The 13562-nt window shown below is 34.6% G+C and overlaps 1 protein-coding gene across 2 annotated transcripts in view; it reads left to right on the top strand.

The window, feature by feature from the left end:
• The window catches only part of sema4ab (sema domain, immunoglobulin domain (Ig), transmembrane domain (TM) and short cytoplasmic domain, (semaphorin) 4Ab), a 49546-nt gene that overhangs the window by 12110 nt on the left and 23874 nt on the right, over positions 1 to 13562 (top strand). For both annotated transcript variants that reach the window (XM_051663533.1, XM_051663532.1), the window contains exon 2: positions 1675 to 1921. In XM_051663533.1, coding sequence (XP_051519493.1) covers positions 1831 to 1921 — 91 coding nt within the window. In that variant the 5' untranslated portion in view covers positions 1675 to 1830. The remainder of the gene's footprint in view (positions 1 to 1674; positions 1922 to 13562) is intronic.

Genomic DNA, 13562 nt, shown 5'->3' with positions numbered 1-13562 from the left:
GTCTTTTATAGTCATAGTTAGGCATGTGACTGTATCAAATTTTCAGTCACGATAATTGCTGAAGCTTTTATCATGGTATACAGTATTATCACGGTATTGAGTTACATTACAAAAAAAAAAAAGAAAAACAAAACAGGTTGAATAATTAACAAACTTTATTGTTGTTCTCTCAATGAAAAGTTTAATTACTTTTTCATTACCAAACTGCCCTTTAAATTAACAGATAACAAAGATCTTTGAAAAGAACCCTGAACATTTAAAAAACTACTATCAACACCATAGACACATAGCCAAATATAACATTTAGTTGATGTCTTAATATTTAAATTGTCATTATGCCATTGGGCCACTGATCATTACAGATCAGGACAGACCTTGTCCTGTTGAGGCTATTGATAAATTAAGGCTAAACTAATGTTATCCAGCCAGCTACTAAGCTACAACAATAGTATGCATGTTTTTTCAGGATAACAAGCCAGTTGCTAATATATAGCTAGGCGCTAGCTACACATTTATAACCGCAAGGTCACTCTCACTGTATGGCAACGTACGATTGCGTTGCGTTTCAACTTGAAATTAATGTTGAAATCGTCATTGTGCCACATTTTCATTATTAATTACAGAACTTAGTATTATCTGATTCCAGCTGTATTTTAGTTGTTACTACTAGACGCAAATATTACTGTGTAGCTTGCGGAGTTTTAGTGAACTATTTTTCGGGCACTTGAAAGCAAGCGAAACATTATCTGCAAATGGCAACAACAGTTCACTTTCCTTGTCATCTTAGTTGTCACTTAGCTAGGTGTCTCTTAAAATGTTGTCTCTCAGTTTTCAAAAACAGTTTGGAAAAACAAGCAGAACTGTCACAACTTTCCTTTATCTCGCTGAGTTGCACGTAATGATTGTCCTGCAAATGTGCGAGGCGTTCCCGCATTTCGCTGCCTCTTTTCTGCCACATGTTTTACACAAAGGGAAACTATCTTCCACCACTCTGCATTTTTATGGAACCCAAAATACTTCCACTCTACCAACTTAACCCTGTTAAAAGGCGGATAAAGTGTCGGCTGCGTTCCTCCTTCAGCCATGCTTCTAGTCCATGCTGGTTTGTTTACATCAGAGTGCGCATGTGTTATTTGTGCCACATACATGCAGTGTTGTGAATCTTAAATTGATGGGATAAAATCTACTGTGCGATCAGAAAAATCTAAACAATTTTGCTAAAAGGTTATCTAGAATTATTTATGGTATTTTGACGTGCCAACAATAACAATATTGTGCATATTAATTACCGTGATATACCGTATAACTGAATACCATCACATGCCTAGTCATAGTATGACGTTGTTAGTCCATTATAGTCTAGAGAGCACTCCACATCAATAAGTGCTGAGTAAATCTTGGTTTGCCCAAGGCAAAGGATATGAGTCAATATGTGTTTTGTTCTTGAGTTACAGGGATTTTCATCATACAGCCATTAGATTGGCAGCAAAATCACAGCTAATGGCACGACGGCAATCATGTACTTTTAGATGTCGTCCATTGACTGCTCTTCTTAAATGAATGCAAAATACTGAAAGAGGAAGAGGCTGCTGTGTCTTTAGAGGAAGTAATAACTTAAGTAACCTGTTGCCTTCCCCTATAGAGTCTAACATGCTCTCATTTGTTCCTGTGTAGATGAGATGACGGCAGACTACTTTTGCTGTTGGAAGGGGTGTTGCTGTGGGTTACTAGGAGCTGAAAGGTCAGGAACAGAAGAACCCAACACTGACCGATAGACCAGTCTCTGGGATTTGGCTGTTCTGCTCAGCGGCCTCCTGATTTACCAACAGGATGGTGTATTTAGTGTCGCTCTGTGCCTGTTTGTCCTTTCTGATTGTCCTCGGCACATGTCATGTCATCCCCCGCCTCTCTTTTCCCATGGGTAAGTTTATAGAAGTCTTTTTATATATATATATATATATATATATATATATATATATATATATATATATATATATATATATACACTTTAAAAGATTTTAAGCTGACGTCAGAGCAAGACATGCAAGTTCATTCATGTGCCAATAATATGTAAATAAAATAACTTGCAGACAGTTAACTGCTGTTTTCCTTGTTTGCGTTCGTCTGTAGTAGTAACTAGGTTAAATAGATTAATGGAAGGTCTTTTGTACAACTGTGGTGCAAAAATGCTGCCGCTCAATTAGCTAGAAAGCAAGGAGCCTTGCAAGTATTTTAATTCATATGTATATTTACTGTATGTATATGTTTGGCCTAACATGCTTCACATCATCATATCATCAACATTTGCTGCTACTTCAAATAAAATATAGAGTCTGTAAAAATACTCAATGTGTTAAATGTTGTTAAACATTTAATTATGTGAAATGCAGTAAATATGAGTAGTTTAAAGATATTATACACTGCCCGTGCTAATTTTTTCACAGTTTTTTAAGTCATTGTTTGTCTTTTGATGAAATTTCCTTTAAAAATAGTCTTACTCTGACAAAAATGACATATATTTTTAGACAACGAAAATAATAACTTTAGTTGATGATGATGTGCAAAATGGACAAAAAGTGTCAAACTGTAACAGACCAAACTTTAATCAAATATTCAAACAATTAGAAAAAAAACAAAAAAACATATGAACATTTTCTAATGTAAACATGTATCAAACATATAACTATGCATATTGTCCTTGTTGTGAAACCTGAGCTCCAGAAATAATAGTGAATAGACTGAAGTATAGCTTTTTAGAAGTTAGCCTGTATTCTGAATTCTTCATGCTTTAAGACTAATTTTCCATGAAAGGATATTACATTGCGTGTAGCATGTTTCTTACGGAAACAGCATATTCACAACGCATTACGCAACGCAAATTACACATTCTAAATAGCGCATCATTTAGTTCAAGTTCACCTGTTCATTCGCTTCACTGTGCAGATGTTAGTTGTTATATTACATATACTGTATGTTGTGGATATATTGATTAAACTCATGTATAAATAGGATGTGTTTTAATTAAGTATTTACCGCGTTTTGAAGCAGTTCATTCAGCATGCTCAGCCCAAGCAGAAAAATCCCCAACATACTAGATTAATGTATTAGATGAATCCATATCTAATATCTTCTTCTACAATACACTATAAAAAAAAATCCTGTTGTTTTTACAAAAAAAAATCTGACAGCTGTGGTTGCCAGAATAAAATACAGTAAAAATGTAAACAACTTTACAGAACAACCTGTAAATTTTACAGTTTAAAACTGTTGTAATTTACATGACCACACTGGCACTGAAAAAAATAAAATAAATAAATTCTGTTAAATTAACAGTAAAATAACTCATAAACTTTATTAACCTTCTGAAACTGTAAAAATCTGCTTTTCACTTTATAATGTATTGTTAATCACCGTAAAAATTACTGAAGAGCACATGATGACTTGATGTTCATCAATAGTGGCTCTTCAGGAGTAATGACCAATAAACATGTAGAGACAGAACTCAGTGTCACTCACACAAACACTAAACACCATCAGAGTAACACATGTGAAATTAAAATAATGCAGTAAACATTAACTAAACGACATCAGATATAACACAGAACACCCCAATGTACATAACTGATATTAAAAATAAGAAGAAACATAACTATTCCCATAAAATATAATGAAATGAAATGGGTCATGCAGGGAATTCTGGGAACGTCCGATTATTTGTTTTACTGTAATTTTAACAATAATTGACTGTAAAAAGTACATGTAATCTCTTGTTAAACAATGTCAATTTTTATCATTAATTACAATGGAAAATCACACTTTTTACATCTAAAAATGTTTATTGTAAAAACTACTGTATTGTTTTTAAAAATATATTACAATATTTTACTGTATGTTTTACAGTTAATACTCAAAGTTTTTTCTGTCGAATTTTTACAGTCTTTTACCGTTAAAATTACAGACATTTTTTACAGTGTATATACAGATTCTCAAGACGTTTCTTCTTCTGTTTACATCTTGCACTTTTAATATCTTGCAGTATCATTTCATCTTGTCATATTTTTGTTAATAAATATGCTTTAATAAAATGGTTTAATTATCATCATGATGCGCCTTTTTTGTCTCGTCTTCATTATTGTTGACGAAATCAAAACACCTTCATCAACGAATGTTTTCGTCAGTGATTTTGTTTTGACTAGATTAACACTACACTGCAAAAATAATTGAAAAATGTATTTAATTGAGTGTAGATGAATGCACATGAATGATAGAATGTAGAATTACTATATTTAAAAAAAAGTTTAAATCTGATTATAATAATGATAACAAATTATTAAAAAAAAAATATACACTTTCACATACTTGACAGGTTCTGTTTAGTTCTATTGCTTGTTCTGGCCACTATTTTTGAAGGCTTATTTGTTTGTGATCTTTTCTTAGAGAAAGGTATCCGAGTCCCTTTTTTTTTCATTTAAACTTTGAGGATTTATATTATGTATTAAAGAACTTTATTTAAAAATAAACAATTTTCTGCCACACTTTGTCATTTAAGTGTTATTACATTGAATCGAGATTATATCGAATTGTAAACCTCATTATCATGTATCGAACCGAATCGTGAGATAATCATATCGTCCCATACCTAGTATTCACTTTCTACAGAGATTGACAAATAAATAAAAGTTAGAATCACTTCAGCTTTCAAATCAACAATAAAACAGCAGAATATAAGGACGTACTGCAAATGGACTATGCCCCACATTGTGCCGGACAGTTGAGTAAAAAAACATCTCCCCAAACAAACTGTTAACAATTGAAAGTAAACAGATACTTTACATACAGAGATACAACTTAACCGATTTATAACTCAAACTGTTATATTTAACTAAACCATAATTTTGAACAGTATGCACAAAACGTTTCATTGTTTATCTTTAAATATCAAGAGGCCTAGATAAATTCACTTGAAGCAAACAAAGCTCTACTTTTTCACTGTCAAGAAAAGATAACAAGCATAGAGCTAAAGAGAGATCATAACAAATATGTTTTGATGTAAATCATATTTATTGCTCTGGTTAGAAAGCATAGGGTGGAAGTGGAATGAAAGACCTCGTTGTTTTTCTTTTTGTCATCAAATTGCAGCAGTCCACTTAAGAGGAAGGATCTATCCTTCACCTCAATGGGTGCTTTGATAAGTTCTTCTGAAACTTAAGGTTTCATTTCTCCTGTGGCCTTTCCTTTTATTCACTAACTTAAAAAAAAAAAACAAGGTTCTTCTCTCAGGTTGTCATTGATTTTGCACTTTTTGTTTTTTTACAACAAATGAATGCCTTGCAGCCTATCTGTCAACTAATTTGACCATGTAAATCATACATTGATTAGTGTGATTTTTACTGTGACTGATTTAGCCTCATGAAAATTATGGTCACAGAGAAGGAAGTAAAAATGGCTTACTTTGGAGAAACGAAGTAAGCAAGTAAATGAATGCGCTGATGTAGGTGAAAACAGTTGTTTTGTTTCTTTGTGGCTTTTTTTTTTATTTTTTATGAATAGAGGCCCTTGTTCTCTGAACCACAGTTATTTGATAATAGGCCAGTCTGCGGGTTTTTAAAGCAAAGCTCAGTGAGGCTGACCTGGCATGACTTTTCTGTGAGAATAATGAGAATCAGTTGCAATGAGCTGCTTCTTAGCGGAAGTAACCATCCGGAACGCATCAAGAACAGAGAGACAGGGCTGCAGATGCTTACTCATGATGGTTTGCTGATTCAGAATCAGTCATTTGACATGTGAATGTTTGCTGCAACTTCACATGCAGCTGGTTGTAAGTTTGTGAGGGTTAAAGGGTTTATTTGAGGCTTGTGGAGTCCCTGTGGCCCTGCAGTACCAATTACAGCCAATGCCAGGATGAATCAGGTCACACTTAAGCAGGCTACTGAGGATGATTTGATGCTGACTGAGTTCTAAACTTACAGGATGCTCATAGTACAGTGAACTACATGTCAAAAGATAATGAAAAATTGGATTCTTCATGATAAACGAATCTTACATAACTAATCATGAACTAGATGATTTTGTAAATCCAATCAGTTAGAAAAGACTTGGAGCAATATTCCAGGACAGTCTGGAGGTCTGCGCTGAGTTTGGTGCATGTAGTTTGAAATTTTGGCCTTGGTTTAGGAATTTTGAAAAAACCCTGAACAAAGTTTGTAGAATAACAGTATGTTCGCTTTGTCAAGCCAACATAATTAGGAAGCAGGAAGCAACAGATGAACAGATAGGTAGCCAAACGAACTTCCTCTACACTGCTGTTTTGTCACATTTATGCTTTTTTTAAAAATGATTATTATTAGTAGTAGTAGTAGTGTTGTCTGGTGAAATTTACAGTTGATGTAACTAAGACGTAAATGGTTCCACCCCCTGGATGTACTCTATTTGGGAAGTCTGACAGAATGAATGAATTGGAATGAGAATGAAATGAATTGGCATGAATGGCCCATCGATGTTTTGGAACTTGTGGGTCTTTATCAATGAACTAAAGCACTTAATCAATTTCTCTGGTCTCGACTGAGAGAAGGTAGCCTGGGGTTGCATAATTTCACAGCCTTGTGCTGACTGTCACATCCATATTCTTTACATGCCTCATAGATGAGAGAGCTTCCCATATGAGAAATGATTATTATTTAAATTCTTTGAAACATTTTTGAGACCAAAACCACTATTATGTGTCTCTGAGAAGCCAAGCTTTCCTTCTAAATTCTGTTTCCTTCTCTCTCATTCGCTGGAGAGAATAAGGTTTAATACACTAAAAAAACGTGATTAGAGCCACTATTACATTTAGAACAAATAGTTATTTCATTAAGGGTGTTTATTGCATTTACAACTAAGTCATTACATTACATAGTCCTTACTAAAGCAGTAAAGGGTCTATATAAAAGAACCAGTGGGCATAAAAAACTGTAAATGTATAACTTTTGATCCTAAATGTAATAATATACTTTACAATAACATTTTTTAAGGGGTTACAAGTAGGTGTACTGATGGCTAATAATTCATTTATGCATTAGAAATCACTGATAATGCAGATAAAACAAAATGAAGAGGAGTAATAAGGCCAACTGGCATGCAATATTTGTCAAATAGTGATTTTATTTTTTTTACTCATTTGTAACTTATTTTTAACTCATTTTATGTTTAATAAACAATTATCAGATTTAAATCAAAAACATCAAATGTCGTAATTTATGATGCAGCAACAATAGGCTATTATAATTAGAATAAAAGTGCCACAGGTGTCAAAAGAACAGTGCAGATTCATGTGCTAAAAGTCTGTGCTAAAAACAATTTTCTCCGATAACTGACAGAAGGTGGTTTGGTATATTTTAGGAAAACTAGTTTAAGCTTGCATTTACATTTTATATAATGTATGCATTATTAAAACTGTAAAACAAGGCAAGCATGTATTTTTTTCCTTGTAAGGTCCAGTTAGGAAACTCATTCAATATTTGTCTTTTGTTTTATGAGCTTGTTTATTTTTCCATTGTTACTTGATTTTAGCACATCAATTATGACCAGGCCCAACAAAATCTGCGGAATTCTGTGGAATGGATTTAAACGTGGTGAAATGTGTTTGCTAGAGCTGAGAGTACTATATTCGTATTGGTAGATTAAAGCATATTCACATTAGCAAAAATATTTAATGTGAATTTTGTGAATGGAACTTTGTGAATGACGAGCGTTCCAGTTTTGTGGAATTCTGCGGATCTTTCAGTGAAGTTCTGTTGGCGGAGATTCTGTGTGGGCCTGCTTATTACTGGATTAAGTTACAATTACATAGACATTGTCATGTGAATGCTGAAGTGTAGTAAAAAATAGGAGGAGGAGGGAAAAGTGCTGATGTCCTGCTCACTCGGAAGGGTGCTTGGAGAAGACAGCTGGTATGCCATGACTTAGGCCTGGGGACTAGCATCCCTATAGAGCAGAATTATTTCTTCCCCGGGTTATGACAACTAACAGAGAAGGCATTCACATGTTCTCAGCCAAATAAGAACTGCATTTGGGGCTGAACCGTGTTGATTTTGATGTGACTTAGCAGTCGATAAACTTTGATGTCAGAAAGCTCGCTTCCTTGACTTCACTATCCTTGCCGTCAGCACTTTCCCAAACACTCAGCGAAGGCCCTGATAGCGGATTGTTTCTGCAAGCATTGGCTGGAATTTTTGAGATGCTCATTACTGAATAGTTTTGTTGCATAACGCCACCTCTGTCCATCTCCCCCAGAGTGCTGTATGAAAAACTTTGGATGAGTTTTTAGAGTTTGTTGAATACACCGTTGAATATACAGTTCTGGCATCTGTCTATCTGTCCTATTTATTTTGACTCTTAAACTGCGCAGACCTTTGTTCAATTACGTTTTAAGCCGTGTGAAATGTATTTACCCAGTCCCATGCTTACAAAATTATTGAAAGGGATTGGTGTCAAATTAGAATGAAAATGTATGCAATATCTTCAGATTTACATTATTATATTTAAAGAACCAATTTAATATTGGTCGTGTTTCGTTAAAAACTAAGATTTAACTTGTTAAAAAAATGTATGGCAACATTCTACAGCCTGCAGTATGATGTACTAGATGTATTCACTAACTTCATGTAGTTTCTTGTGGTTTGACATTTTATTTGGATATTTAAATGGTTTTAGACTTTCAGGAAGTGTGTAGCTATTAATGAATGCGATAATGAACACTTTCTCACAGTGAGCAATTTGTTTTTGAACTGTGGCTTGGTGTTCTCGGTTCAAATACGGCAAAGTTTTTTATATATATATACACACACACACACACACACACACTACCGGTCAAAAGTTTTGAAACACTTGACTGAAATGTTTCTCATGATCTTAAAAATCTTTTGATCTGAAGGTGTATGCTTAAATGTTTGAAATTAGTTTTGTAGACAAAAATATAATTGTGCCACCATAATAATTTATTTCATTATAAATCTAAAATTTAATAAAAAATAAAAAAAGTTTTTGAAATTGATGACTTGAACCGAATAATAAAGAAAAGCAGCCAATAAGTGCAATACTACTTCAATACTGTTTAAAAAGCATCCCAGGGTGATACCTCAAGAAGTTGGTTGAGAAAATGTCAAGAGTACATGTCTGCAAATTCTAGGCAAAGGATGAGTACTTTGAAGATGCTAAAATATAACACAGTTTTGATTTATTTTGGATTTTGTTTAGTCACAACATAATTCCCACAGTTCCATTTATGTTATTCCATAGTTTTGATGACTTTACTATTATTCTAAAATGTGAAAAAAATGATAATAAAGAATGAGTAAATGTTTCAAAACTTTTGACCGGTAGTGTGTGTGTGTGTGTGTGTGTGTGTCTATAAACTGTGTATGAATATATATATATATATATATATATATATATATATATATATATATACACACACAATTACTTGAATATGTGTCCTATTGTGTATTTCCATATATATTTTCTATTCACTTTTATTTTTATTCTATATTTTACTATTATCTCTATCTTGTTGCTGTATTGTTTGTGGACTGGAAGCTTCTGTCACCAAGACAAATTCCTTGTAGGGGTAAGCATACTTGTCAATAAAGCTCATTCTGATTCTGATTCTCTACAGTGCACAATATAGTTAAAAAATTCAAGGAATCTGTTCAAATCTCGGTGTGTAAGACAAAAAACACTTCTGAATGCACGTGATCTCTGATCCCTCAGACGTCATTGTCTTAAAGTCATTCATCTGTAATGAATATCATGAACATGGGCTTGGGATAACTTTAGTAAACCTTTGTTAGTTAACACCACTCGCCGCTGCATCCACAGATGTAAGTTAAGGCTTTACTATGCAAAGCAGAAGCCCTACATCAACACTGTCCAGAAGCACTGCCGATTTCTCTGGGCTCGGTCTCATCTTAGATGGAAAGTATATCAGTTGAATCATGTTTTGTTGTCGACGAGTCCACATTTCAAAAAGTTTTTGAAAAAAACAGCCGTCGTGTTCTCTGGGCCAAAGAGGAAAAGGAACATCAAAGCTGTTATTAGCGTCAGGTCCAAAAGCCAGTGTCTGTATGTGCCAGGGGTGTGTCAGTGCCCATGGCATGGGTAACTTGCACATTTGTGAGGTCACCATTAATACAGATATGTAAAAATTTTAGAGCAACATATTCTGCCATCCAGCACTGTCTTTTACAGGAACGTCCCTGCATTTTCCAGCAGAACAACAGCAAACCACATACTGCCCGGATTACAAGTGAATGGCTGTGTGAGCAGAGAGTGTGGGTGCTAGATTGGCCTGACTGCAGTCCTGACCTGTACCAACTGAGAATGTGTGGTGCATTATGAAGCACACCATACGGCAACGAAGACCTCGTACAATTGTACAGCTAAAGACCTACATAATGGATGATTGGGGGAAAATTCCACTTTCTAAACTTAATAAACTTGTGTCTTCAGTGCCCAAGTGCTTAATAAGTGTTATTAGAAGAAATGGTGATGTTTCACTGTAGTAAACACTCGACAGTCTCAACTTTTTTGGAGCATGTTGCAGTCATCTGATTTGAAATTAATGTGCATTTCCAGAAAAAAACAATGAAATTCACAAGGTAAAACATCATATAATGTGTAGCTGTAGTGCTTTCAATATAGCAAAGGGTGAATATAATTTACATTCACTCCTTTTTGTTTTTATTAGCATTTTCCATACTGTCCCAACAGAATTGGGGTTGTATTATTTTGTGGTTGTCTGTATTATCACCAACCATGATGCATTATTTTATTTAATTTTTTGGCACTTTATCAAGATAAAATTTGTATGTGATCAGACAAAATGGAAGCAAAATTTTTGCATGACTATTTTTCATAACTGGTTATACAAGGAAAGATGTAATAATTTGCAGAAACTGTTGCGCATTTACAATTAAACATGCAACTGCATTAGGTGGGCACACTACTTCAGGTAGATTAGGATGAAACTAGTATATTGTATTGTGGGTTTTGTATTTGTATTTTGGGCGAAATGACCAAAATCTTATATCACGTTATCACTAATTATATATCACGATATTGTGATAAAAAAAAAAGAAATCAATAAAAATTGGTTTATATATTAAATGACCATATTGTAAAGCCTATTTTTTTTTTTATCCAGTCATTGAAAGAAATACTTAAAGGTGCTGTATGTAAGATTGACAACAAGCATTTGAAATGGGTGCTGCAGTTCAAATTCAAAATATTGGATAGTTGTCTGCCCCGCCCCAGACTCGAAGCTCATGCGGGTTGCCAGAATGAGGACACGGCTGTGTCTTGCTGCTTTAAAACCAGGCTGCACATGAAACACAGAGTATGAATGCAACTTCTCAAAAGTTGAATTTGCTCAAAATGTCCATGGAGGTGGAGTGGTGTAGTGGACTAAAGCACTGAACTGGTAAGCAGAAGATTGTTGGTTCAATTCCCACAGCCACCACCATTGTGTCCTTGAGCAAGGCACTTAACTCCAAGTTGCTCCAGGGGGATTGTCCCTGTAATCAGGGCACTGTAAGTCGCTTTGGATAAAAGTATCTGCCTAAATGTAAAATAGATAGCTAATTTTAGGTGATGCTCAATGCTTACCTGTTAAGGAGAAAATTAGCCAACTCAGCATCCGTTTTAAAGGATTTCTGAGCTTTAAGCTGTCTCCATCTTCCGAAGGCATCACCAATATTTATCCTTATTTTACTACGCCTCTGGTTATGGTAGTTTTTAGATGGATGGCGAGGCTTTTTAGGTTGTGTGGAATCTGTTATCTCTGATCCAGTTCGTTTGCTGGCTTCCATGGCTGCAGCACACAGTGTTGTTTGCCTGCAAACTTGTTCAAATCTGGCAACCCGGCAGTGTCGAAATACTATTGGTGAGAGGGCAGTGGGCGGGATCACACAGGCCAAAACAGAAACAGAAATTCCGGCTGGAATGGAAACTTCAAAGTAGAATATACTGGCTGTAGCATTGTTATCGGAGAAGCCAGTATTTCATCAATGACATATTATGGTCATTTTATGATTTAGTACAGTAAAAATATTACAAAATAGTACCTTTTAAATACATAAAGGAAAATTACTTCCTCTTGTATAATTTTCTCTTTATTTGGAACTTGACAAACATAGAGTAAAAAAAAGAAAAATCAATTGGTGGTATCCAAAAAGTGGTAATCAACCTTACCACTATGCTAAATTTCACATTTCAGTCTGATGTTGTTGACAAGTATTATTATTAATATAAAACTTTCCTCAAGAAACTCGACATCTTCTGAAATCAATGCAACAAAGGAAATAATCCAGAAGTAAAAAAGAAAAAAGAAAAAAACACTTCATTAAGCTCTTAAGTAATCTCTGTAGACAATATTTAAATATCTGAAAGCAAAGCCGGTTGTAATATCTAACATCATTCAAACTGAAAACTCAATTCAAATGGGTCATGAAGTTTGTGCCACGACAGAGAGAAACCAGATTGAGTAGTGCAAATGATCACAAACTCTGCGTTCTTCTGTCTGTGGAGCCCAATCTGGAAGCCTGCTGGACTTGCGTGCACTTTCATGCTTCAGAGATAGCACGCTCGACAATCATGTGAAACACAGCTGTGAGATGTGAAGCATATTTAGATCACGAGAAGAATGCCATTGAATTTGCTCAGTCTCACGTGAAGCCGCTCCGCCTTCCATCTTCATTTGTCCGACAGAATGTGTACCACTTACGTGTTACATGAATAGAATGAGGTGCACGTTTCTTGCCACGCAGTGCCGATTTTCGTAACTGCGATATATATGATAATCAAAAATGTATATTGTAGACAAATTTCTACCAGTTTATCGTGTCTACTGGTATATCGCCCACCCCATATTGTATAATGGTGAAAGTCTGTTTCACATTTCAAGTCTTCAGAACATTTTGAGCACCTTGCGAGTGTAGGTGACAAATCACACATCATTAGTTATTCATTTGCTTTCATTTTGCCACTGATAGCATTTTATCAGCTTTTTACCATGTGGCACAATTACTTTTAGTCTGAACCAAGGAGACCTAATGCTTGGAGTGAGCTTTTCACTAAAAGAGTAGTTCACCCAAAAATACAATTCTGTCAGTATTTACTCACCCTTGTGTTATTCCAAAACCACATGACCCATATGACTTTTCATCTTCTGTGGAACACAAAAGGTAAAAGATACATTTAAAAGGTAAAAGTCTCAAGAGTGTTTTTTACCATGCTGTAAGTGAAGAGTGACTAATTTCAAAGTCTTCTGAAGAAATATGATTTAAGTCGTTATTCACTCTCAAATCAAATCTTATCATTAATAAAGCGCAAAAGTCAAGTATGGCAGCTAACGTGTCAATAACAGTTCATATTTTTATGTTGTTTACAAAAAGTTTGTTTAGAATTAGGACTGGCGATTTAGCACGTTAATTCAGCGTGATTAATTAGGGTCAATGACATGATGCTAATTTTTTGGTGCTGTTCTGTTGAATTATTCAAAAACAAAACAATTACTTGAATACACC

This window comes from Myxocyprinus asiaticus, chromosome 30 (genome assembly GCF_019703515.2).
Source record: "Myxocyprinus asiaticus isolate MX2 ecotype Aquarium Trade chromosome 30, UBuf_Myxa_2, whole genome shotgun sequence".
Taxonomy (NCBI): Eukaryota; Metazoa; Chordata; class Actinopteri; order Cypriniformes; family Catostomidae; genus Myxocyprinus; species Myxocyprinus asiaticus.
The sequence above is the reverse complement of the archived record's forward strand: the minus strand, read 5'-3'. Positions and strand labels throughout refer to the sequence as shown.